Genomic DNA, 25465 nt, shown 5'->3' on the forward strand with positions numbered 1-25465 from the left:
CTATTTCTTTGAAAGTGTCGATAATTTATTACACGTACTTACGAAAGTATCGACACTTTCAATATATCCGGTATCATTTTACCGGTTTTATCATTTTGATACATGTTTTATCATATTTTTACCTGTTATATCGTTGTGGATCGATATATTTTTTTAAAGTATCGACACATTATAAGCGCTAAAACTGCTTCTCTTTTAAATTCACAAAGTGTCGATCCTTATATAAGTATCGACACTTTCAATATATCCGGTAACGTTTTACGGTTTTATCATTTTGTTACCGGTTTTATCATATTTTACCTGGTATATCGTTTTAATATTTCTTCATGACTTATACCTACTTTTATACGTATGGACACTTTTATAAAAATGATATATACTTTTTTTAAAGTTATGTAATTTATGTTTCAATTTTTTTTAATAGTGTTTAATGTTTTCCACCTACAATATTAATTTAATAATTTCATTTACACAAAAAAATTATTTGATTTTTTGATATTTTATAAAATATTATTTAGAATTTAAATTTAACAATATTAACCAAAGATAATAATAAATATGTTTTCCACGGTGAAATAAGTATGAACACTTTTATAAAAATGATATATACTTTTTTAAAGTTATGTAATTTATGTTTCAATTTTTTTTAGTGTTTCATGTTTTCCACCTACAATTTAATTTAATAATTTCATTTACACACAAAATTATTTGATTATTTGATATTTTATAAAATATTATTTAGAATTTAAATTTAACAATATTAACCAAAGATAATAATAAATATGTTTTCCACAGTGAAATAAGTATGGACACTTTTATAAAAATGATATATACTTTTTTTAAAGTTATGTAATTTATGTTTCAATTTTTTTTAATAGTGTTTCATGTTTTCCACCTACAAATATTAATTTAATAATTTCATTTACACACAAAATTATTTAATTGTTTTGATATTTTATAAAATATTATTTAGAATTTAAATTTAACAATATTAACCAAAGATAGTAATAAATATATTTTTACAGTGAAATAAGTATGGACACTTTTATAAAAAGGATAGATACTTTACAATATAACAGGTAAAAATATGACAAAACCAGATTCATTATGACAAAACCGGTAAAATTTACTTGATATGTTAAAAGTATGTACACTTTTATAAAAAGGATAGATACTTACCGATAACCAAAGTTTACCGGTTACCAAATGTTTTAATAGTTTTTCATATTTTCTACCTAAAACATTATTAGTTTTCAACATAATAGGTACCGCTAAACCGAATTTATTAAATATATTTTAATGTATCCGGTACTGCCGTATATTAACCGTATATTAACCCGTATTTCCTGAGACAATCCCACCAAAAGGACGTCCCGTATTCTACTGACATCTCACAATCAATAATCATATAATCAATTATTTAAATAATTTTACCGAAGGGTAGACAGAGAGAGGCGTGAGTCCTGGAATCATATTATCGAGATGGAAAAGGAACTGATATGAAACCAAAATGGATTCCTTTTTCTAAATGTTTTTTGTTTGTTTCAATTTTTTTAAGATTTAATTAAATCCTGTAATTGTTGTTTTCACTTTTCACATCCCACAATGATACTATGTTTTTGTACTACAGTCATTATAAAGTAAGAACTGCAAAAACTAGGGTTAGTTTATCATTGGCCTTGGTTGAATTGAAGTTTCACCTATTAAACTAGCCTATCCCACTTCTCTATTTAAACTCAAACTCCTCTTCTCTTGTGCTCTCCAAGTAACTCTCAAGTTCATTCTTCCTGTTCTATTATCTATCATCTTCTTCGTTGAAGATGTCTCTCGATCATAGTTTACTGTTGCTTCAATCTCCTCTGCTGAGCTTTGAAGCATTTCTCTGGGCCGTTCTTTTGGTTGGAACCATTGCCTTGTGGCTTTCACCTGGGGGGATTGCATGGACACGTTTCAGGTCCAAGGCGAGTTACTCCATTCCTGGCCCGGTTGGGTTACCTCTACCGGGGTTACTCACTGTGTTCAATGGCTCCACTCCTCACCGTCTCCTTGCTAAGCTTGCGAAAACCCTCAACGCTGTGAAGTTGATGGCTTTTTCTGTCGGATTCACTCGGTTCATCATCTCCAGTGACCCTGAAACCGCGAGAGAAATTCTCAACAACTCAGCTTTCTCTGATAGGCCGGTGAAGGAGTCAGCCTATGAGCTCTTGTTTCACAGAGCAATGGGTTTCTCTCCTTTTGGTGAGTATTGGAGGAATTTGAGGCGTATCTCAGCCACCCATTTGTTTAGCCCCAAGAGAATCGCTGCCTTTGAAGTATATAGGCGTGAGATTGGCATGAAGATGATGAATGAAATTAAAGGTCTAATGGAAGCCAAGGGTGAGGTCCAGATAAAAAGGATTCTGCACTTTGGATCGTTGAACAATGTGATGTTGACCGTATTTGGTAAGAAATACGACTTTGTAGAGGCTGGTGACGGGTTCGAACTTGAAGAGCTTGTGAGTGAAGGGTACGAGTTACTGGGTTTATTTAACTGGAGTGATCATTTTCCTCTTTTATGCTTGCTGGATTTGCAAGGTGTAAGGAAAAGATGTAGGAATTTGGTTTCGAAAGTTAATGTTTTTGTTGGAAAGATCATAGAAGAACATAGGCTGAAAAGGTTCAGTGAAGAGTTGAAAGATTGTTGTGAAGTTGGGGATTTTGTTGAAGTTTTGCTGGATTTGGAGAAACATGAGAAACTGAGTGACTCGGATATGATAGCTGTTTTATGGGTATAATTATGGAGGATTCCACACTTTAACCTAATTTTATTTTAAGCTTCACAATGTTTAACATGTTTCCTTGCATGTCCAATGCAGGAGATGATTTTCAGGGGAACCGACACAGTGGCAATCTTGCTTGAATGGATTTTGGCTAGAATGGTTTTACACCCAGAGATACAAGCAAAGGCGCAAGATGAGATTGACTCAGTCGTTGGAAACACGAGGCTGGTTTCCGACTCAGACATTCTCCATCTTCCATATCTTCAAGCCATAGTCAAAGAGACTCTCAGGTTGCACCCGCCGGGGCCTCTTCTTTCATGGGCTCGCCTTGCCATCCACGAAGTTCATGTCGGTGAGCATTTCGTTCCTGCAGGCACAACAGCAATGGTCAACATGTGGGCAATCACTCACGATGAGAAAGTGTGGGAGGAGCCAGATGGGTTCAAGCCAGTGCGGTTCATGGAACAAGATGTTAGCATTTTGGGGTCTGATCTTAGGTTAGCCCCATTTGGTTCGGGTAGAAGGGTTTGCCCTGGCAAAGCCATGGGTTTGGCCACTGTTCATCTCTGGTTGGCTCAGTTACTTCAAGGTTTCAAATGGGTTCCCTGTAAGGAGGGGAATGTGGATTTGACTGAACATCTGAAACTCTCCATGGAAATGAAGAACCCACTGGTTTGCAGGGCAATACCTAGGATCTAGGTGTCCCTCAACTCTCTTTCCTTTGGTTGGGAGTTTACATCTATGTATTACCTTTCATGTTTAGGGTTTTATTTTCATTACTGTTTAGCTAGTTTTCCTGAGCTTGAAAGTAAAGTGTTTTATGTTTAGTGAAAAGGAATCTAGTTCGGTAGGGGTTGGCTTTTAATGTACTGTTTAAAACTAATGAACAATCTTTATGTTTGTACAAAGCTTCTTCCAATTCGTGGCTGTGTTTTGCTTGTTTTACGTTGTCGAATAAATGATAAATATCATGTTAATGATTTTGAACAGCCATGCATGTAGGTTTCCAATGTCTCGACAATTAATAACCGTACGAGTAATTTTATGGTGCGGCAATTTAATTTAAGAATATGATAATTTAGAAGAAAATGTTTCTCAAAAGAGGATGTATCTTTGTTCATGAGGACACAATAGTATACTTGTATAGGGTATACTTGTATAGGGTATACTTGTATAGGGCATACTTGTATAGGGTATACTTGTATAGGGTATACTTGTATAGGGTTTCTTTGTAATCATTTAATGAATACAAGTTTAGAAAATTATATTTAAATATTTAGTAATTTGAATTCATTAAGTGACTTTAGCTATTAAAAAGAATGTTCTTCTTTGAGGTTATGAGTTTAAGCAATTATAGTTGCATGGTGTACTACAATAAAAAACATTTATTGAGTTGAGAACAAGTATTTCAGAAGTAATTGTCTTTTACTGTCGTATTGATATAAGTCTAATCAATTTTAAAAATTATCTTTAACAACTCAAAATCAATAAATTTTTGTTATAAGATTTTAAAATATCGTATTGTTTAAATATAAATTTTTCAAGTGTCTAAATATAACATTCTAAACATACCTTAATTGAATAATTGAAGACAAAACTTATCAAGCTGTTATTGTTACTCGACTTATGCTTATTATATTTAACAAATACCAACCATGTTAATTCTTTTAGTAAAATTTGTACAATTTTTTTTATTTCTCTTCAAGAAGATTTTGGACAAAAAAAATCATCCATGCCCATTCACCTTTATTCATCTTATCATCTTTTTAATTTTTTTGTCATTCATAATCTCAAAAGCATAGTTCCAGACCCATTTGAATGAGACACCATACCTTCCAAGATTCACTTAATTTCCTTAATAAAAATTCTCCTAAATTTTCTAATTTAGCTAGCTTGATAATGCAAATCTTTCGGTTGCCATTGGAGATTTATAGGGCCATTCTTGTTCCTAGTCTTTGTAAGGAAAAAAAATAAAGAAAATAGATTCCTTTCAAGAGGTTATAATTGTTCAATCGCCACTAATACTTCTTTATCACAAAGTAGAGGATTTTCATATTGACTAACGACTTTTCTTTCATCGACTATGGCTTTCTATCCGAATCGAAAGGGGTGAACCACTTATAACTGTCCCAACCCATTTGTTCTCATCAATAAACCTATTACTAAAATTCTAATAACAAATATATCTAACAAATTAAGATTTAAATCTTGATATTTACGTGACTTCTTTTATTAATGTCACATTTTATAGAGAATAATAAATTGCACCTTTCTGAACAATTCGAGATGAAAAGGACCCTATTTCGTTCTTCTAACTCTTCTTTCATATGTTCTCTAAAAAATAATATAAATATATCTTTAACAGGGTCTTAAAAAAGCATTCTACCTTTATAAAGGGAGATAGATGCAACTGGGATAAACCAACAGTTTTCTTTTATATGGATTTTCATCTCTATTATATTTCCCCCACCCCTGCCTCCAAGCCAACCTTGGATTGATTGATACATGCAATAACCGATCCAAAATATTTTATGGATAAACACATAAATAAATTAATAATACAGTTTTTATATGTAGTGAACATGTATAAAATCTCATGGTGGAAACACACGATAAAATAAATAACTAATGAAAAGAAACTTAGATTTTAAAATGTACAGTTACCAATCCTGATTACTATATAGATCTGCGAGAGTGGGTACATGCATATGATCATATCATGTCTTAGAAAATGCCTCATCGGTTCATCATGATATCATCATCATGGTCCAACCCTGATAGCAACCATTTCTACCGAAACCAGCAGAACTCGATCGAGGAATCCAGCAAATGGGGACGATGAATTTAGATCCACAGGTGACATCTGTATAAAAAAATGGTCCTCTCATCGTTCAACTCCCTGTGCCGAAAGTTTCGTTCGCCCTATTGCATGATCATTTCATGACAGATCTCTTGCTTTATCAAACCAGAACAATTAATATGAATGAATCATATTATTAGATACTGGCCCAAGGTTTAATTGAAAATCAGTTTAGATTTGATATTATTCTATTATTTAGTAACTAAATATTTTTGTTAATAATTTCAAGAAAAATAAGATTTTCAATAATCGAATTAATTTTAGTTTAATTGATATGATTGTTAAACGATATTTTATTACTAATTTTGTGTGTGTGCAAAAAGCTAGTTGGTATATATAAAAATAAATTAAGTTGATTTTGATTAAGCTAAGTAATTAAAGGTAGTGTTTATAAAGGCACTTTTAGATTAATTATGATATACTTGGTATTCCATGATCATCAATGATCACTCAGAAATTATGTGTGATTCCATAGTCTAGGGTGGAGAGAAAGTAGGCAGTGAATTTAAAAGCAAATTAAAAGTTTGTCGGAGGTAGTGTTTGGTTGATTTGAAAAGTGAATGGTATAGTTATAATTAAAATAAGGGAAACTACATATTTAGTCATATACCTATTTCAGTTTCGTTTTGGTCACTCAACTATTTTTCTTCAAAATCATTCCTAATGTTACGTTTTGGTTCCATTTTAGTCATCCGCAATTAAAAAAATTAATGGTAATGGTGATGTGTCGCCTTAAGGTAATGCCACATCATCATTGAAAACAAATTGCAACATCAATAATTATGTTTAATTTTTAATGGCTAGTGACCAAAACAAACCAAAATATAACATTAGATATGATTTTGAAAAATACTAATTGAATGACCAATATAGAACCGCTAGAATAAGTGAGTGAATAAATACATACTTTACTCTTAAAATAAAAATTAATATTTGATATATTTATAATATATAAGAATTAACAAATTAATAATTAGTCTTCAATAGATAGTAGATTATATATATAGGCTAGGATCCAATTACATAGTATAAAAACTTTTTAGTTTTACACATTTTTAGGATCGTTGGATGAGAGGAAATCAAAGGGAGACCAACGATCCTAAAAAGTTGTAAAACTAAAAGTTTTACACTAGGTGTAAGTGGATACTAACCCTATATATATATGTGTGTGTGTGTGCATGTATTAAAAATGAAAATAAGATTATAACTATCAAAAGATATAATAATAAAATTAGTCATTAATATATATTATTAATTTATATATTATTTTAATAATATATTTAACGATTTATATATTTTATATTAACATGCCACTATTTATTTCATATGATATGTGAATAAATAATTTGTAATCACCATTTTTACCTTGATCCAGCTGGTTCCTTGCTCCAATTAGCACCTACCAGCAGCTTCCACCGACGACAGCTGGTTTCTCGCTTCACACAACAGCTGCCAACAGCGCAACTCCACCAGCTGTCCCTCCACGTCCCGACTACAGCTCACAACCAAACAAACAACAATCATTATTTTTGGTTTAAGCATGTAATATGGGTTATAAAAACCCAACAAAAGAGGAGAACCTCCTCTCCTCATCTATCCCGATCGAGCAGCAATATACAAAAGATTAGAAAAAAAAACAAACCAAGGTTGATTTCATTTTTTTCTGTATTTTTCAGCTTTACATATTATTATAATATATTTAAATCAACAGTATGTTAAAATAAAAAAAAAGAGAAGAGTTTGAAGCTTTGGGTGTTATGCGTGTGAGATAATGAAGAAGATGAGTTTTAAGTTTAAAATTTTTGGGTAACCATGCGTCAGGTCCCCAGTTTCTGGAGTTTCTTGTTTTGTTCACATATTTTATGGTTTAACCACCAAATGGTACATGTAATTTCAGCTTTTTTTTGTTTTAGTCACTAATTTAGGGGTTAATTATCCTTAGGCCCTCAAAATTAAGCATCTATTTACATCCTGGTCATTAACCCAGGGTCAAACATATAGCCCACTAAAACTTTACGTTATCTTTTATTATAGTCACTTAAAATAGAACAAATCCCTAAATAATCCCTATAATTAGATACATACTTATACTTTAGTTCCTGATTTTTTTTATTTCAAAATTAGTTGCTATATTTTATTTTCTTTCATTTTGATCTCTATGCTTTATTTTATTATATTTAGTCATTTAATCTATCTTTTAATCTTCTGAGCTATTTTATTTTTGGGCATTATATTCGATATCTTTATTTTAGTTCTGTATTTTATTTTAATTATGCGATTTTTTTTATATTTAATTCATTACTTTAATTTCTATTTTTGCTTTACATTTTCAATACTTTAATTCTAGTTCTTATTTTATGTTTAGTTATTTTAGTCATATAATATGGATATATTATATATATATATATATATATATATATATATGAAAGATTAATAAGTATTATTAATTAACAAATTAATTAAATGATAATATTTATTTATTTTTAAATATTAAGAAAGGGCGATCTTAAAGTACCTAGACGTCCTATCTTGTACTTTAAAAATAAATAAATATTTGCTTATAAAATATATATTTTACTTCATTATTTTTAGGAAAATTATTATTCTATTAATTTATTTATTAATATTAAAGAAAAGAAAGTCTTAAAGCAACTAGATGTTTTTTCTAATATTTTAAAATAAATAAATACTTTATTTAATTATAAAAATTATTTAATATTTTGTCATATTATCCAATTGAATATGAAAAGATCATAAATTAAATTTATATTCGAATTCTTAAATTTTAATATTAGAGACAATTTATAATCAATAGGTACCAATTTTGAGCGTTGTGGGGGTGCTAATCCTTCCCCAAATGTAACCAACCACGAATCCCTTTTTATCTCTAAAAGGAATAAATTTTTGGTTAAACGCAGATCAGTTTATCTTTTAACTGATGTTTTCTTAAAAACTCTTTTAAAAGATGATTTTTAGGTATTCAACTTACCTAACCCAAAAAGGTCGATGGCGACTCCCAAAACATTTTTTTAAATCAAAATCATTTTTCATCCACATTATTTTTCCTGCCAAGTAAAATTTCGTGCCCGGGCGAAAATCGGTTACGATAGCTTGGCAACTCTACTGGGGACCGGTCAAGCTTTGAAATTAATTATAAATTGTCTCTATCAATTGGAAATTAAAATTCATATTTATTTAATTTATATTTTTTTCTTTCAAAATTTTATTACATAATTATTATATTTTTTATTATTAATGTTTTATTGTATTTTAGATATTAAATTTGATTTTTTATTTGTTTGTCAAAGGTTTGAATATTTCTCCTCACACACAACACTTGCATTGCATAACATAAGCTTTATAATCAAGCTTGTCTCTTTTAAGCGGGAGTGAAAGTGACGTCTTCGTGAGAATTTAATCTCCGTGTCAGACCTAGCAAGTAGCTTTCGGGTTTCATATGCTCTATGTCTTCGTGAGAATTTATTCTCTGTGTCAGGCATAGAGAAATATGTCCCCTCGAATTGAACTCGATCCATGTAAGTCTGTAGTGGACTAGGATTGGGGGTTGGTAGCCTAAGGGGGCACCAACAAGGACAATTCGAGTACCCTTTACTCCTAGAACTAAAACCTTGCATATAATAAACCCTAGAAATTATCTTGATCTAAGACTGTACTGAACCTCTGTCCGTAGGTGTACACAAATGAGAAATAAACTATAGCTTTTAATTTCTTTTCTTTTCTTTTCTTTTTCCTGAATAAATGCATGCGAACTAGAAATCATGCAATTAGGTTAATTTTTCCAAACAAAGCATGGAACTAGAAAGCACGAGGTTAGGATTTATACCTTGATAGATAGAAATTTTTTTTCTTTCCATTAGTTGGTACTAACCATTTTATTTTTTTCTTATTTTCCCATGCACGTATTTTGCTCTAACTGTTTATTGATTTCTTTTGTTTGCATTGCATGACCATGACATAACCAAAAGGTGTTGACTTGAAAGATTATTCATCAAATTGGAAAGAATTCATAAATGGACAAAAAGTTTTATGATCAAACAAAACGTGACGCGGCCAAGGAAAGACATCATGAGGAAACCCCGAGGATAGATGCAAGTTATGCACGCAAAGATCCTGTTATATTAATACCAAAAGTATTATACAAAGATCCTGCCAGATTGATACCAAAAGCAGTCTACTGTAAGAGTATCAGTCGAGACACACAGAGTAGAGGAGGTTTTTATGAAGCTCAAGTATGTTATTTGAATGATCAAAATAAGAAATTGAGCACAGAAGTGGAAACCATGCATGAAGATTTCCAAAAGATCAGTCAAGCCTTTCAAAAATCTGGCATAGGAAACACTCTAGAAGAGTGGATAACAGGGGTCACCAAACTGAAAAAGAACTACAACGTATATGAAGATCTAATCCAAGAACTTCTTGGACAGAAAGGTTCTCTTACAAGGGAAAACGAGCAACTCCAAGAAGTGACACAGATGATGAAGAAACACCATAATGTCATGGAAGAAGTTGCAGTCCAGACAAGCAATATGACCCATAAGCTAATAGACCAAGCTGACTTTACAAGGAATTGAAGCAGATTGATAATTCAACTGTTGAGCATGAATTGAAACTAACTTGGCTTTAGAGAAGTTAGGAGGGAAAGTTATCCCCTATATGTAAAGTTTTGTTGAAGTTAGGACTGAAAGATGTCCCCTATATGTAAAGTTTTGTTTGATGCACGAAAACTTTTGTGTTCAATGAAATCTGTTCTAAGATGATCACTCTTGAGTAACACCTTTTCATACATGCATTTGCATTTTGCATCTTTGCATTTTCATTTACACTTTTATGTTTGCTTTTGTATTGCACAAATTGCATTCTTATTATTACGTTCACATATTTACATTTGTATTTGCATTTTTACGTTTGTATTTACATTTTCATATTTTCATTTGCATCTTTGCATAATTACATTTTATTTTATATGAATTTAATCATGACAACGTGGAATAATTCGTGGAGAATTCCATGAAAGAATTTTTAAAATCAAAGTGGAGCTAACTTGGTCTTCTTAAAGAAGGATAATAGCCATGAATGAGATTTTATCAAGGGTTGGTAGAATCGAGAAACTACAAGAGCAATTTATTAAGAATCAACAGGAGATAATTGATCAAGTAAAAAAATTACAGGGTGATTCAAATAAACAAATGGATCAAGCAAAAAAAATTCCAAGGTGAGTCAAATGAGCAAATGACAAGACTAATGGATATGGTGAATATTGTGATCCATGGAGAGAAACCCTTAGAGGATCCTGTTGTGAAAGATTTGAATGGGATTATGAATGATGTAGCTTATGCAATAAAAACAAATGACCAAGAGCTTGTCAAGAGATGTTGAAATCCAATAAGGATCCCAGAAAAAGCGACAGAGATCAAGCTGAAGCGAAGTGTAGAAGAGGTTCAAAGGTCATTGAAGAAAGCTAAGAAAGGCAAAAATAAAGTGATATCGCTCATTCCAATTCCAATCTCATATTCAGACTTGTTACCTTTTCTATTTGAAAATGATCTCATAACACCCATTCCTCCTAGAGCTTATTGTTGGCATCCAAGTTGGCAAAATGTCAAAGAATTATGCAATTATCATTATGGAGATTTCAGTCACTCTGCAGAGAATTGTATAACTTTAAAATTAAAGGTCCAATATCTTATAACAGAAGGATTGCTATGTTTTGAAGATGGGAAACCTAAGCTCCTAAAAAACTTAGAACTTGTGGAAAAGGAGAAATGTTCGAATTATTGTCTGTCTCATGATGTTCAAGAGTCAAACATTCAAAGAAAACATTTTGATCATCAGTCACAAGGTCTTTAAGAGAGCAAAGTAAACAATTGTAAGGAGACAGTGATGTCAAGGGAAAGTTTACCCAAGTTTCCTTCAATTTCGTGTAGCAAGTTATATCCTGAGTTACTCAAAGCCCAACTTATTGCCCAATGTCAGGCTAAGCCTTTATTGTCTCCTCACCCAAGATGGTATAATGAGAAAGTCTTCAGTGACTATCATACTGGAGCACGAGGGCACTCCATTGAGAATTGTGGTAACTTCAAACGAGTGGTTCAAGACCTTTTGGTTCAGGGAATCATAGAAGTGGATGTTAGTCAGTCTGTTTTGGTTAAATAATCGGGAATTAAACCCCAAAGTAAAGTTGATAGTATCAAAACAAGTGAAGTACATACCGGAGAGAATGAGGAAAACAAAGTACTTGAGCCAAAGATAAAACGTTCAATTTTCAATATCTCTCTGATTATAAATGATAAAGAAGTAAAACGAGAGGTAATTCAAGACTGGCCCATATGTTTAAGAATGAATGGGAAAGATGCAACTCTGAAAAAACCTCAAACACCTGTATCAAATTTTTTGAGGACCAGTGAGGCAGTGGGCAATACAAATGGTCTGGATACAAAGAGTCTGGTGAATACTACTCCAATTACAGCCGCAATATGTGTTCAGAATCAGGACAAGGCTATCATCCTTAGTAAAAGTTGTTTTGAATCTAAAAATGAGCTAAATTTCCAGCCAGTGAAGAAAAAGATGATGATGGAGACTGCTCAGAATGAAGCAAAGAATTGTGTATCTGAAAAAGTTGTTATCTACCACTGTAATATCTTTATATTTTCAGCATCCTGTTTAAGCTTGTTTTTTGTTCCTTTCTCCGCCTTTTGTGTAATAAATAAATTTGTGTTACTTTTAAGGTTATGAGCATTGAATTAATTTTGCAATCTTGCAATTCTTTAAATATCAACTGGATTAAAAAGCTCTTAATGATTAGAGTTATAATCTTTGACAAAATATCAGGATTGAAAACCAGAAAAACAAGGACCCTTGACCTTACCTCAGAAGAAATATACCCAGACATTACCCTTTCCACAAATATGAGATAACCTTCTCCTATTGAAAGGAATTATAAAAAGGCTTGGTGTTTACATATAAAGGTGTACAATGTGGGGGCATTTTATGTAACATTGCAAAGCTGACTAGATTTCTTTTCTATTGATGATGTTCGATGATGAAACTTTGACAAATCTAGTCTAAAGTCATTTGATAATGAGATTTTCTGAATTCCACCAAAACACCTAGACTATAACAGGTTCTTCTTAACAAGCTTAAGAAATTTGGATACCCATGTTATACTATTATCTATATAATAAAGCTTGAGTTATCCCCCTAAAGCAATTGGTTAATAGCCCCGGATTTATGGATAATATTCAGCTAGTTTGTTATGCTTGAGTTGTCCCTCTAGAGCAATTGGTTAATCGCCCAGACTTTATGGATATTATTCAGCTAACTTATTATATTATATGCAATAAAACTTTCCCTCTAGAGTAATTGGTTAATCGCCCCGGCTTTATGGATAAGTTTCAACTAGCCTGATAAAGGTGATTATATTATTATATACAATAAAGCTAAACTCAGCTAGCCAAAATGGAAAATGTATTAAGGAATGGACTAAGGGAGTTATAAAACACCTGTTATAGTCAACTTCACACAAGCACATAGAAATTTCATTATTAGATCGATGTTTTCACATTGCTTTATCAAGGATTTTAGAGAATTGAAATGGAATTATTCTAGAAGGTCTAGTAACCGTTATGCTAGATTGTGTCATTTTGTACACATCCGATTAAATTATCAAGTCCTTAAAGTGAGGAATGTGACAAATTTCACAAAGATCGAGAGAAGAGTGACATCTTAAATAGATGTAACCATAGAAAATAGGAAAGCCATCCTGAAACCAACCCAAATTTTGATATTTTTCAAAGAGTTATTATTCTTAAACATTAAAGAGTTGTTGACTATTTTGATATTCTTTGAATTCATGCTTATGATTTGATTCTATTGTGAACCTGTGATAGGCAACATTTTACAAAATTCTTTCATTCTTCGATAAAGAAAGGAGGAAAAACATTTTCAAACAGGATAGTCTCAAATGAGAAAGGTCCTTAAAGTAAATTGTTGCCTATTCTACCTCTATTGAAGAAAAAGAATAAGCCAGGCCATAATGATGAAGCATTCTTGAAAGCATATGGTCAAAGAAGCCATAAAGTCTGGAGAATTGAACTTATAAAGATCTCATGTGACATTATTATCAATCCATCAAGAAAGATTATCACTTATCTCACGCTGAAGGTGATAAACATCACCAGATAAATTATTTTCCCCAGCCACTAATCCATGTCCCCTAGAAGATTACATCACAGAGTTATAAGTCTCATTAAGGTATATTATGGGAATGAACAAGTTCACTATATACACTCTAGTTATACCGAGATGCTGACACAAGTCTTGATATATCATTGTGGCCTCTTCCATGCCGATCATTTTCTTTGTCAGGATTGTATCCATTATGTCCTTCAGAAGATTATTGAACTTAAAATTAAGGACTTATGGCACAGAATAAGACATTGGAATAGATTCTACACTTGTAGGCCTTTCATATTGGGTAACATTGGTTACAGAATTCCAAAAGTAGAGATAACCAGTTTTAGTATCAACCAAACCTTTCCAGGGTTGGAGAAGAGTGTGATATAGCAGTGAGTATCTTGGAGCAGCAGAAGAGACCGTCACTGTAGCAGTCATTGCAAGAAAATGCACCAACAAAAATCCTCTAGTTCATCCAGATGATGTTTATTTCTTCCAGTAAGATTGTTACACGGGATACCACCGACAACAAGGTCGAATATGTAAAATCTAGTCATCAATTGCTCCAGCCAATTACCAGTCAGTTATTACGCATCTGTTTTCAAAGATATGCCAAGACAGTAGAAGGTAACCTTTGCATCACTGATCCTAGAGAAAAGAGACAAGACATTGATATCACCGGGGAATATGTCTCTAACAGATCCTCCTCATTGTATATGATTTTAGGGAAACCTGGAATCATTTCCACCTCATCAGGTTCAAGAGGAAAAACTTTATTCCTTCCAAACCATACCAAATTCCATTTTCGACACTCATCAAGAACATACTTCTGGAAACTCGAAGGTGGCTCATCGTCATAAGCTTCAAGAGCCTTACGGATCCTTTATGTCAATTTGGCACTTCCTGTACATGTTTGTAAACAGTTCAACTTTGTTTTTGGATCCCAGGAAGGCCATCATTTTTGTCAATGAAAAAGTGTCATGTATGGTGCATGGAGGAAGCGGAATAAGAGGAAATCTGTTCTCAATTGGCAGATTATGAATATAGCCCCTTTTCAGTGCAGTAACACAAAGATACTTCGAATCTACAAATTCTGGCTCTACATCGTATAAGTACCGTGACATTTTGGTCCAAGCACCAACTGGAGCAAGTTCTCATAGTAGAAATAAAGAGGCACAATAGCATCTTCTGGAAGTGTTCTTTGAGTTATCTGATCTGATCCAGTATAAACCCTAAAACTAGTCATTAGATTTAAAAGATGAACTGCATGATCGTCTTTATTAAGAAGCTTCTTTTCAAGTTTCCTCTACTTCTTCCTTTTCCAAAAATCATAGCTCGGGTTTCGTCTTTCCTTGTAATCATTGCATAATGGTTTCCTATCTTCTACCGGAAGAAGTGCGTCAGCAGCCTTAGCCATTTGAGCAGCACATATAAAATATGTCAACTCTGCAATTGATGAATCCATACCACATCTCTTCATGGCTATTGAAGCCTCAACCTCTGAGTATCCCATTTTCGTCAAGTATAACAGTTTATTCTCCTCATCAGAATCAGAATTCAGGATTTTCTTGGTATCAAAAAAACTATCAATATATGTGAAATCATACTGAAAGATCGTTTCATAATCAGATGAGTAGTTATCAGAATCAACATGTTGCATGGGTGCGGATTTTTCAAGAGCCTGTACCACTGTTTATGTAGTCTTGCTATTGCATCAGATTACTGTTCACATAAATTTGTTTCTCTCCCACAGAAAAGTATATTCCAGAAATAGCCTTCACTGAAAACAAGGTTAACTGTGTCAGCTTGGAATGAATTACCAAGCGATTTATACCACTCTGTCAGAATAGATCCCTCCAGATCCATGCGGGACATCTTGAAAGCCCATTTCAGACATAAATGATTCATGTGGGGCATTCTGAGGGCCTACACCAGTATGAATATTTGGACATTTTGAAAGCTCATATCAACAAGAAATAAATATTGGGGTATGCTGAAAACCCATTTCAATCATAAACAGGAATATTGACGCATTTTGAATGTTCACGTCAACAAATGCTGGGGCATGTTGAAAGCCCATTTCAATAAGAAATTGGAATATTAGCGCATTTTGAACGTATGTATTAGAAAATGCTGGGGCATGCTGAAGGCCCACATTATTATGTGTTAAAGATCATTGCTTTGAGCAAAAAATTTCTAATAAGACAGAAAAGTATGAAGAATGAAAATGATGAATCAGTGACAGTAGAGCTAACTATACATAATTGCTTTGTTCATCAGGCATTTACATTGGGATCATGTTGTTGAACAAATATCTACTCAACAAGAATGGTTTCAAATACTCAATCTTCTTAACATAAGTCACATGACAACGTGTTCTTTGTTAAGCTACATCACGGTTTCATGGATAAAGATGGTCCCCATGTAGACCATTCGATCCAGGGTTCAGTCTCTCAAGATCTCAGCTTTGAGCTTGGTGTTTTGTGTGTCGATGATGATTGGAAATATTTCTTTGAGATTCCTGGCAGTTAGTTTCAACCATACTGTTATGGTTACAATGCTATTTTTCACATGAGATTTTGTTTACTTGATGACATTGAATAAAGAGGCTCAACTTACGTATATTACACTTTCCCGTTGTTACTGGGGTTATCATTACCACCCAGGGTGAACTGAGTTTTCATCTATTTGGTTTATCATGTACGTTTCATCTACATCAACAAGAATTCCATGAACCTCCTTCAGTACATGGATCCTATAGCTGATGTATTTATATTTCCTACAATGCTCATTACGGAAGAAAACGTGATCGATATCACACTTGCCTTGCCTGAGATGATATCAAGATCAATTAGTGTCTCTTATTCAATTAAGCACTAGCATATTTTGTGAATTTGACCAACTTTTTGATCATGAAACATGCCAACATCTCACTTCTATTCCCACTGAGTTTTGTTCTCAAGTGGTCTTGTGACATCATACAAAAGCTTTGAATACTGTGCAAAGAGCTTCATTGATCAGAAATCTGCGCAGAAATCACAGAAAAGGATGAATGTGTTGTCAAATGCTTTACAAACATCTGGCCAGAAGCCACAAGAAAAGATGAATGTGTTATCAAAAGCTTTACGAAAATCCGGGCAGAAGCCACGAGAAAGGATGAATGTATTGTCACATGTTTTACGAACCAGTGATAATGGTGCTGAACCAATGTTGCTATCACATGGTGTTTTCATTTATTGATCTGAAATAAAGTTTGACTTATTCAACCCCAAGGTCAGAAGTGAGATATGTTGAAGATTTCTTTCAACAGAAGGGAAGCAGAAATTTTAACAACAAGAAACTAGTGGAGCCAACTAAGGTTGAACGACAGGTTGTTGTTAAACATCTCGACATGATATGGTCTGAATGGCTTTGTTTGAGATCCAATTAGATGTGGAGACATGAAAATAATTAGGATAAATCCTCCTTATGATGTGTTTCAAGATTCAAATCAGAACAAACTCTACTTTCCTAATTAATTTCTGCGGAGTTTGACATATCTACATCTACATTCTTCAAATATAATAGATTCTCTTTTCAAAGATGAAAGCTTTATTGGATTTTTACACAAGTTCAGATGAAGAAAGTCGATTTTATCAAAGACAAAATGGGGCATCAAGGTCATAGTTCTGACTACGACAAGAGTTCCATAAATGAAACATTTTTTCTGAGACTTTCATGAAACAAAGAAGACATAAAGATTGCTCTTCCAAATCAGAAATGCCATCTTGAAATGATATTTTGACCAAGTGAAAGAAGACCAAGTTTGCCACTTTGAAGAATTTCAAAGATTAGCAAAGATTTCAGCAAAGATTCGGATCCATCATTCGATGGGTCAACATTTCCAGATAAAGTTCATAATGAGAAGAACTCATCTGAAGAGGAAGAATAAGTTCATAATGAGAAGAACTTGTTCAACTTTAGCTTGATCGATAGATCAATATTTCCAGGTAGAGTTCATAATGGAAAGAACTCATCTGAAGAGGAAGAAGAAGTTCATAATGAGAAGAGCTTGTTCAACATTTTGCTTGATTCCATTTCCAGAAAGAGATAGAGCAGCAGAGCCATTGCCAGATAGAGTTTATAATGAGAAAAACTCATCTGAAGACGAAGAAGAAGTTCATAATGAGAAGAACTTGTTCAACCTTTTGCTCGAATTCATCATTCGATGGATCAACATTGCCAGGTAGAGTTCATAATGAGAAGAACTCAGCTGAAGAAGGAATAAGAAGGTCACAATGAGAAGAACTTGTTTAACCTTTTGCTCGAATTCATCACTCGATGGATCATCATTGCCAGAGAAAGTTCATAATGAGAAGAACTTATCTGAAGAGGAAGAAGAAGTTCATAACGAGAAGAACTTGTTTAACCTTTGCATGAATCTATCACAGAAGGAGATAGATCAACACCAACATTTCCAAAGAAAGTTCATAATGAGAAGAACTCATCTAAAGAGGAAGAAGAAGTTCATAATGAGAAGAACTTATTCAACCTTTGCTTGATTCTATCACAAAAATAGATAGATCAACATCAACATTTCCACAAGAGTTCATAATGAGAATAACTCATCTGAAGAAGGAGAAGAAGTTCATAATAAGAAGAACTTGTTCAACCTTTTTCTCGACTCTATCACAAAAGGAGATAGATCAGCACCAACATTTCCAGAGAAAAATTCATAATGAGAAAAACTCATCTGAAGAGGAAGAAGTTCATAATGAGAAGAACTTGTTCAACCTTTTTCTCGACTCTATCACAGAAAGAGATAGATCAACACCAACATTTCCAGAGAATAATTCATAATGAGAAAAACTCATCTGAAGAGGAAGACGAAGTTCATAATGAGAAGAACTTGTTTGACCTTAACTTGATTCATCACCTATGGAGTTGAATGAAAGAAAAACCTCTCTTGAGGATTAACATTTTCAGAGAAAGTTCATAATAAGAAGAATGCATCTGAAGAGGAAGAAGTTCATAATGAGAAGAACTTGTTCAACCTTGCCTTAATTCATCACATATGAAGTTGAATCAACGACACCTCTTTTGAGGATCAACATTTCTAGAAGGAGTTCACAATGAGAAGAACTCATCTGAAGAGAAAGAAGAAGTTCATAATGAGAAGAACTTATTCAACCTTTCCTTAATTCATCATATATGAAATTGAATCAATGGCACCTCTTTTGAGGATCAGTATTTCCAAAAGGAGTTCACAATGTGAAGAGCTCATCTGAAGAGGAAGAAGAAGTTCATAATCTAAAGAACTTATTCAGCCTTTTACTCGACTTATCACAGACGGAAATAGATCAACATCAACATTGTTCAACCTTTTGTCAAATCAATCACAGAAGGATATAGATCATCATTCCCAGTGGAAAAGTTCATCATAAGAAGAACTTGTCCGAAATGAGTGAAAAATTCATAATGAGAAGAACTTATAGCTCAGAAGTTTGAACAACTCAAGCTCAAAATGTGTTTTATGTCTTTGCTCCATTCTTATTCCACAACAACGAGCAAAGAGGGGCAGCTGTAATCACCATTTTTACCTTGATCCAGTTGGTTCCCTGCTCCAATTAGCACCTACCAGTAGCTTCACATTCCAGCAGCTTCCACCGACGACAGCTGGTTTCTCGCTCCACACAGCAGCTGCCAGCAGCCCAACTCCACCAGTTGTCCCTCCACGTCCCAGCTACAGCTCACCACCAAACAAACAACAATCATTATTTTTGTTTTAAGCATGTAATATGGGTTATAAAAACCCAACAAAACAGGAGAATACCTCATCTTCTCATCTATCCCTGATCGAGCAGCAATATATGCAAAGGATTGGAAATAAAAACACAACCAAGGTTGATTTCATTTTTTTCTTGTATTTTTCAGCTTTACATATTATTATATATATATATTTAAATCAAACAGCATGTTAAATAAAAAAAAGAGAAGAGTTTGAAGCTTTGGGTGTTATGCGTGTGAGATAATGAAGAAGAAGAAGAGTTTTAAGTTTATAAAACTTTTGGGTAAACCATGCGTCAGGTCCCCAGTTTCTGGGAGTTTCTTGCTTTGTTCACATATTTTATGGATTAACCACCAAATGGTACCCGTAATTTCAGCTTTTTTTTTTCATTTTAGTCACTAATTTAGGGGTTAATTATCCTTAGGCCCTCAAAATTTAAGCATCTATTTACATCATGGTCATTAACCCATGGTCAAATTACATATAGCCCACTAAACTTTTACCTTATCTTTATATTATAGTCACTTAAAATAGGAAAAATCCCTAAATAATCCCTATAATTTAGATACATATTAATACTTTAGTTCCTGATTTTTTTTATTTCGAAATTAGTTGCTATAATTTTATTTTCTTTCATTTTGATCTCTATGCTTTATTTTATTATATTTTAGTCATTTTAATTCTATCTTTTAATCTTCTGAGCTGTTTTATTTTTGGGCATTATATTCGATATCTTTTATTTTAGTTCTTTATTTTATATTTTAATTTATGCGATTTATTTTTATTTATTTAATTTCATTACTTTAATTTTCTATTTTTGTGTTACATTTTTCAATACTTTAATTCTATTTCTTTAACTATTTCTCTTTATTTTATGTTTAGTTTATTTTAGTCATATTAATATATGTATATTATATATATATATATATATATGAAAGATTAATAAGTATTATTTAATTAATTTAATAAATTAATTAAATGATAATATTTATTTATTTTTAAATATTAAGAAAGGGCGGTCTTAAAGTACCTAGACGTCCTATTCTAGTACTTTAAAAATAAATAAATATTCTGCTTATAAATATATATATATTTACTTCATTATTTTTAGGAAAATTATTATATTCTTATTAATTTATTTATTAATATTAAAGAAAAGACAGTCTTAAAGCAACTAGATGTCTTTTTCTAATATTTTTAAATAAATAAATACTTTATTTATAATTTATAAAAATTATTTTAATATTTTTCCTTATTATCCAATTGAATATGAAAAGATCATAAATTAAATTTATATTCGAATTCTTAAATTCTATTATTAGAGACAATTTATATTCAACATGTACCAATTTTGGACGTTGTGGGGTGCTAATCATTCCCCAAACGTAACCGACCACGAATCCCTTTTTATCTCTAAAAAGAATGAAGTTTTGGTTAAACGCATATCAATTTATCTTTTAACTGATGTTTTCTTAAAAACTCTTTTAAAAGATGATTTTTAGGTATTCGACTTATCTAACCTAAAAAGATCGATGGCGACTCCCAAAACATTTTTTAAATCAAAATCATTTTTATCCACATTATTTGTAAAATTTCGTACCCGGGCGAAAACCAGTTACAACATAATTTAATAAAAGATTAAGAATAATATCAAATCTCACAGTCCTTTAACCCCGAGCTTTGATATGGCCTTGGCTAAAAATGAATTTTAGCTATACAAAATTTAATAGATGATCAAAAAATAAGAAATTGTTATAAAACTAAAGGAAATTTAATACTAAGAAATATAAAAAAAAGTAAAAGAGAGGAGGGAGAAATAAAAAGGAATAGAGAATGCAATTCCCATTATTATTTTTCTCATTCACTTTACATTTATAGTACAAACATATGGATAAATGATAATAATAAAACTTACAAAATAAAAGATAGATATATGAAATAAATGAATCCAAAAAGATAAATAATTGATTTATCTTAAAAAAAAAGAAATATTTTATTGCATTTTTAATATTATGGATATTCATAATAATCTATATTAATATTTCTTTTTAGATATTCATAATTAAAATTTCCATTTCATTGAAAACTTTACTAGTAAAAACTCGGCAGAATAAAAACTTAGAAAGAAAAAAAAAATACATAATATAAACATTATCGTCTTGTTAAAATTCTTTTATAGAAAAATTCAGTGAGACAAAATTTTGCTTAAAAGAAAATTGAGTATATGCATTTGACTCTCACTCATGACAATATCACTTAATATCGCAAAATTTTGCTTAAAAGAAAAGGAGTATTCTAATCATCACTCGAATGGATTCACCGATTATTTATATCGTAATTCTTCTAAAGATCGTACATAAAAAAAATCTTAAAAAAATAATTCATAATCTATGAAAGCAAACCATATATCTTATGAATATGTTTGGTCTATAGTCTTAGTCATTCGCAATAGTTTCTATATGATTTGAAGAGATAATGTCTAAATCTTTGTTTTATCAAAGACCATGATATGATAATACCTTAATCTTAACGTGTAAATATCTCCTTTGAGATTATCTCGAAGTGAATATGATAAACATCCTTTATTTGCATAGACAATTAATCAAAAATTTTGAATTCATAGCAAAATAATTTCATATCAAATTTTTTTAAAGACATCTAAATATATATATTTAATTATATTTTAATATTTATGTGTTAAAGAAGAGCTAAATGTCGTAAAACAAAACTTGCAACAAATGTTACATTAGATCATGTGTTATTTGTAAGATATATTATTGTTCTTATAACACTAAGATATGGTACATCAAAACCACATATCTCTTCAGCATTTTGATCCCTTTTCCAAATGAACTTAAAATCATTGTACCACAGGATACATTTTATACATATAAATTTTCTTTAAAATATTTTTGCATATGATTATTGATGGGCATTAATCTTATCTTTTAAGTGTTTGATCTGTTTTCTAATATAAAACTTTGTTTATTCTAAAATATTTTCTTTCAAATTCTCTCTTTAAATAATTCACTACATTCTATAGTTATAAAGGAGTTCTAGTAATATTTAAAACATCGACATAAATAAAAACTATCATAAATTTTGATTTAAATTTTCTTTTTTTGTAAAAAAATTGAATAAATCACATAATTTGTACATAAATTTTTAAGAAAATAACTTAGACGATTATTTATTTGGATTATTTTAATCCATGTAATATCTTTTTAATCAGATTAAAAAAAATTTCTCGAAAAAATTTACATACTTATAGGATACTAAATCCTTCGAGGATTATCATCTAAGTTTTGTTATTAGTGAATAAGTAGTCTGTAAAAGCATCCATTAGATGCAAATTAAGTTTTTCAATGTATTGTCATATTTATAAGATATCTATTTAATATATAATTTTCAAGCTGAGAAGGGGTCCATATATCCTAAGATCCGAGTTTCATTACCTTGGATCAATAATGGCATCTACCACGAAAAAATAGGTCTCCTCATAATCAATAATTGGTTTTTGTAAAAAAAGAAAAAGAAAAAAACTCGTTCCACAAGTCACGCTTTATATCTAATGATTCATTTTTCTCATTTCATTTTCGTACAAATACATATTTTATCATACTAACTTTATATTTTTAGGTGTTTGGACTACGTGTATGTTAGCCTAATGTTTAATATTTTATTAATATAACAAAAATTATTAAACATGGTGTTATATAAACTGTAAAAAAAATTAAATAAGAAAATGTTTTTGAATACACTATTAAAGTCTTCAAATAATTCAATAAAATTGTAGAATTTTAAGTTCTCGTAAATGTCTTTGTAAAGATTTTTTTTTTTTTTTTGAAATTCTATGATAGAGTACCAATATCACCCAGTGTGAGACAAAATTTTACTGGGATGTTTTGAGTATCAATACCCCTTCATATCAGTTCCAAAACTTTAAAATAAAGATAATTGTTCTTAAGATATCGATAAATTTTCTTACAATATTAGTACTCCAAATTAGGAGTATTGGTACTTCCATATAGATATATATACCTAGTGTACTCTAATGACTATATTAATGCATAAAGTATAAATGTTCTACTTCATGTATCGATATGAAAAGTTGTAAGGTGTCATAAATGTATATAACTAATGCTCAAATAACCCTACCAATCTTCCAAAAATCCCAAACAAGTATGAATAAATGCAAGTGCAAGATACTTTAATACAAGAAATCGAAGTATTCAAATTGAAAATTAAGCTTACATCTATTTGTACTTAATTTTCTTTGTTTATCTTATTCTAAACACTTGTGTGTTTTACAATTTTCATTCATAAAAATATTCTATTGTATTTGCGAGAGTTAAATTTGTAATTTTTAATTGTGATACAAGAATAAATAGAAGGTATAAACATTTTTATAATAGAACACAGTGAAGGAAAATCTTTATTTGTTTATTCATCATGTTCAACCTTTTATAGGAAAACTTTGAGACAAAAAATATCTCGAACAATCAGAAAAATAGGAACTAAATGATTTCCTAAATCTGAACTAACAAAGATTACATAATCTTCTAAATCAAACAGAAAATCACAAATAACAAAAAATTAAAATTCAGTCAACAATCCCTCCCTTAAACTGAAAGTTTGAAAAACTGTCGGTTTAAGGATTATTCATAGTACAAACACCAATAATCTTCCTTAAATTTTGAAATGCTATTAGTTTCAAAGGCTTGGTTAGAATGTCGGCCATCTGGTCTTCACTCTTACAGTAGATGAGATCAATAATTGCTTCATTTGTAAGATCTCTTAAGAAATGAAACCGAATATCTATGGGTTTGCTTCTCCCATGTAAAACATGATTTTTAGAGAGTTTGATGGAAGAACTATTGTCACAATAAATTGTTATGCACCCTCTTGCTTAAAATGAAGATCTTCAAGTATTTTCCTTATCCAAACTGATTGACAAGCACATGTCGTTGCAACTACAAATTTAACTTCGGTTGCTGACAAAGTAACAATTGGTTGCTTCTTTGAACACCATGAGATAGTTGTTGAATTCATCATAAATACATAACCAGAATTACTCTTTCTATCGTCAAGATCACCTGCATAATCACTGTTATTGAAACCAAATAAATCTATTTTTTTACCTTTCCCATAGAACAACCCATATTCAATGGTTCCTTGCAAGTATCGGAAAATCCTTTTAGCAACCAGAAGATGTATTTCTCTAGGACACTCCATATATCTACTAAGATGACTTACAACATACATTATATCTGATCTTGTGGCTGTCAAGTACATCAAACTCCCAACAATTTGCTTGTACATAGTGTTGTTAATCATTTTTCCTTCGGGATTTTTCATTAGCTTAGAACCTGCTTTAACTGGTGTTCTAATAGAATTGCAATTATGCATTTGAAATCCGTCTAAAATGTCTTGCAAGTATTTCTTTTGATAAATGAAAATTCCAGCATCAGATTGTATCACTTCAATACTCAAAAAATAATATAACATTCCAAGGTCAGTCATATCAAACTCAACCATTATAGATTTTTTAAATTCATCAAACATGGCAACATCACTCCCAGTAAATATAAGATCATCAACATAGAGGAAAACAATAATAATCTTACCTCTTTCACTGACAGGCGTCGTATTACTGTCAAATAATTCTTTCTTCTCAAGAATAAATAAATAAAGAAAAGAGTGGTGAGGAGAAGTAGGGTCGATCCATAGGGAATTTAGAGTTTATGTGGTTATAGACTTTGATTTAGATATGGATAATGATTAGAAAATATAAGGATTTGGATAAAGAAAAGATAGGCATGAGAGAAAAGGGGGTTCTAAATTATTTAAAAATAATAATTTGAGATAAAGATAAATAAATAAATA

General features: G+C 31.3%; 1 protein-coding gene across 1 annotated transcript; it reads left to right on the forward strand.

Moving 5' to 3' along the window:
- Nucleotides 1-1808: 1808 nt before the first annotated feature.
- On the forward strand, nt 1809-3471 carry LOC120169409 (cytochrome P450 78A5-like). The gene is made up of 2 exons (XM_039177548.1): nt 1809-2768; nt 2856-3471. The coding sequence occupies exons 1-2, from the start codon at nt 1821-1823 to the stop codon at nt 3456-3458; spliced, it is 1551 nt and encodes a 516-aa protein (XP_039033479.1). The 5' UTR covers nt 1809-1820; the 3' UTR covers nt 3459-3471.
- The last annotated feature ends 21994 nt before the right edge of the window (nt 3472-25465 follow it).

Source organism: Hibiscus syriacus, unplaced genomic scaffold (genome assembly GCF_006381635.1).
Source record: "Hibiscus syriacus cultivar Baekdansim isolate YM2019G1 unplaced genomic scaffold, ASM638163v2 tig00003041_pilon, whole genome shotgun sequence".
Classification (NCBI taxonomy): domain Eukaryota; kingdom Viridiplantae; phylum Streptophyta; class Magnoliopsida; order Malvales; family Malvaceae; genus Hibiscus; species Hibiscus syriacus.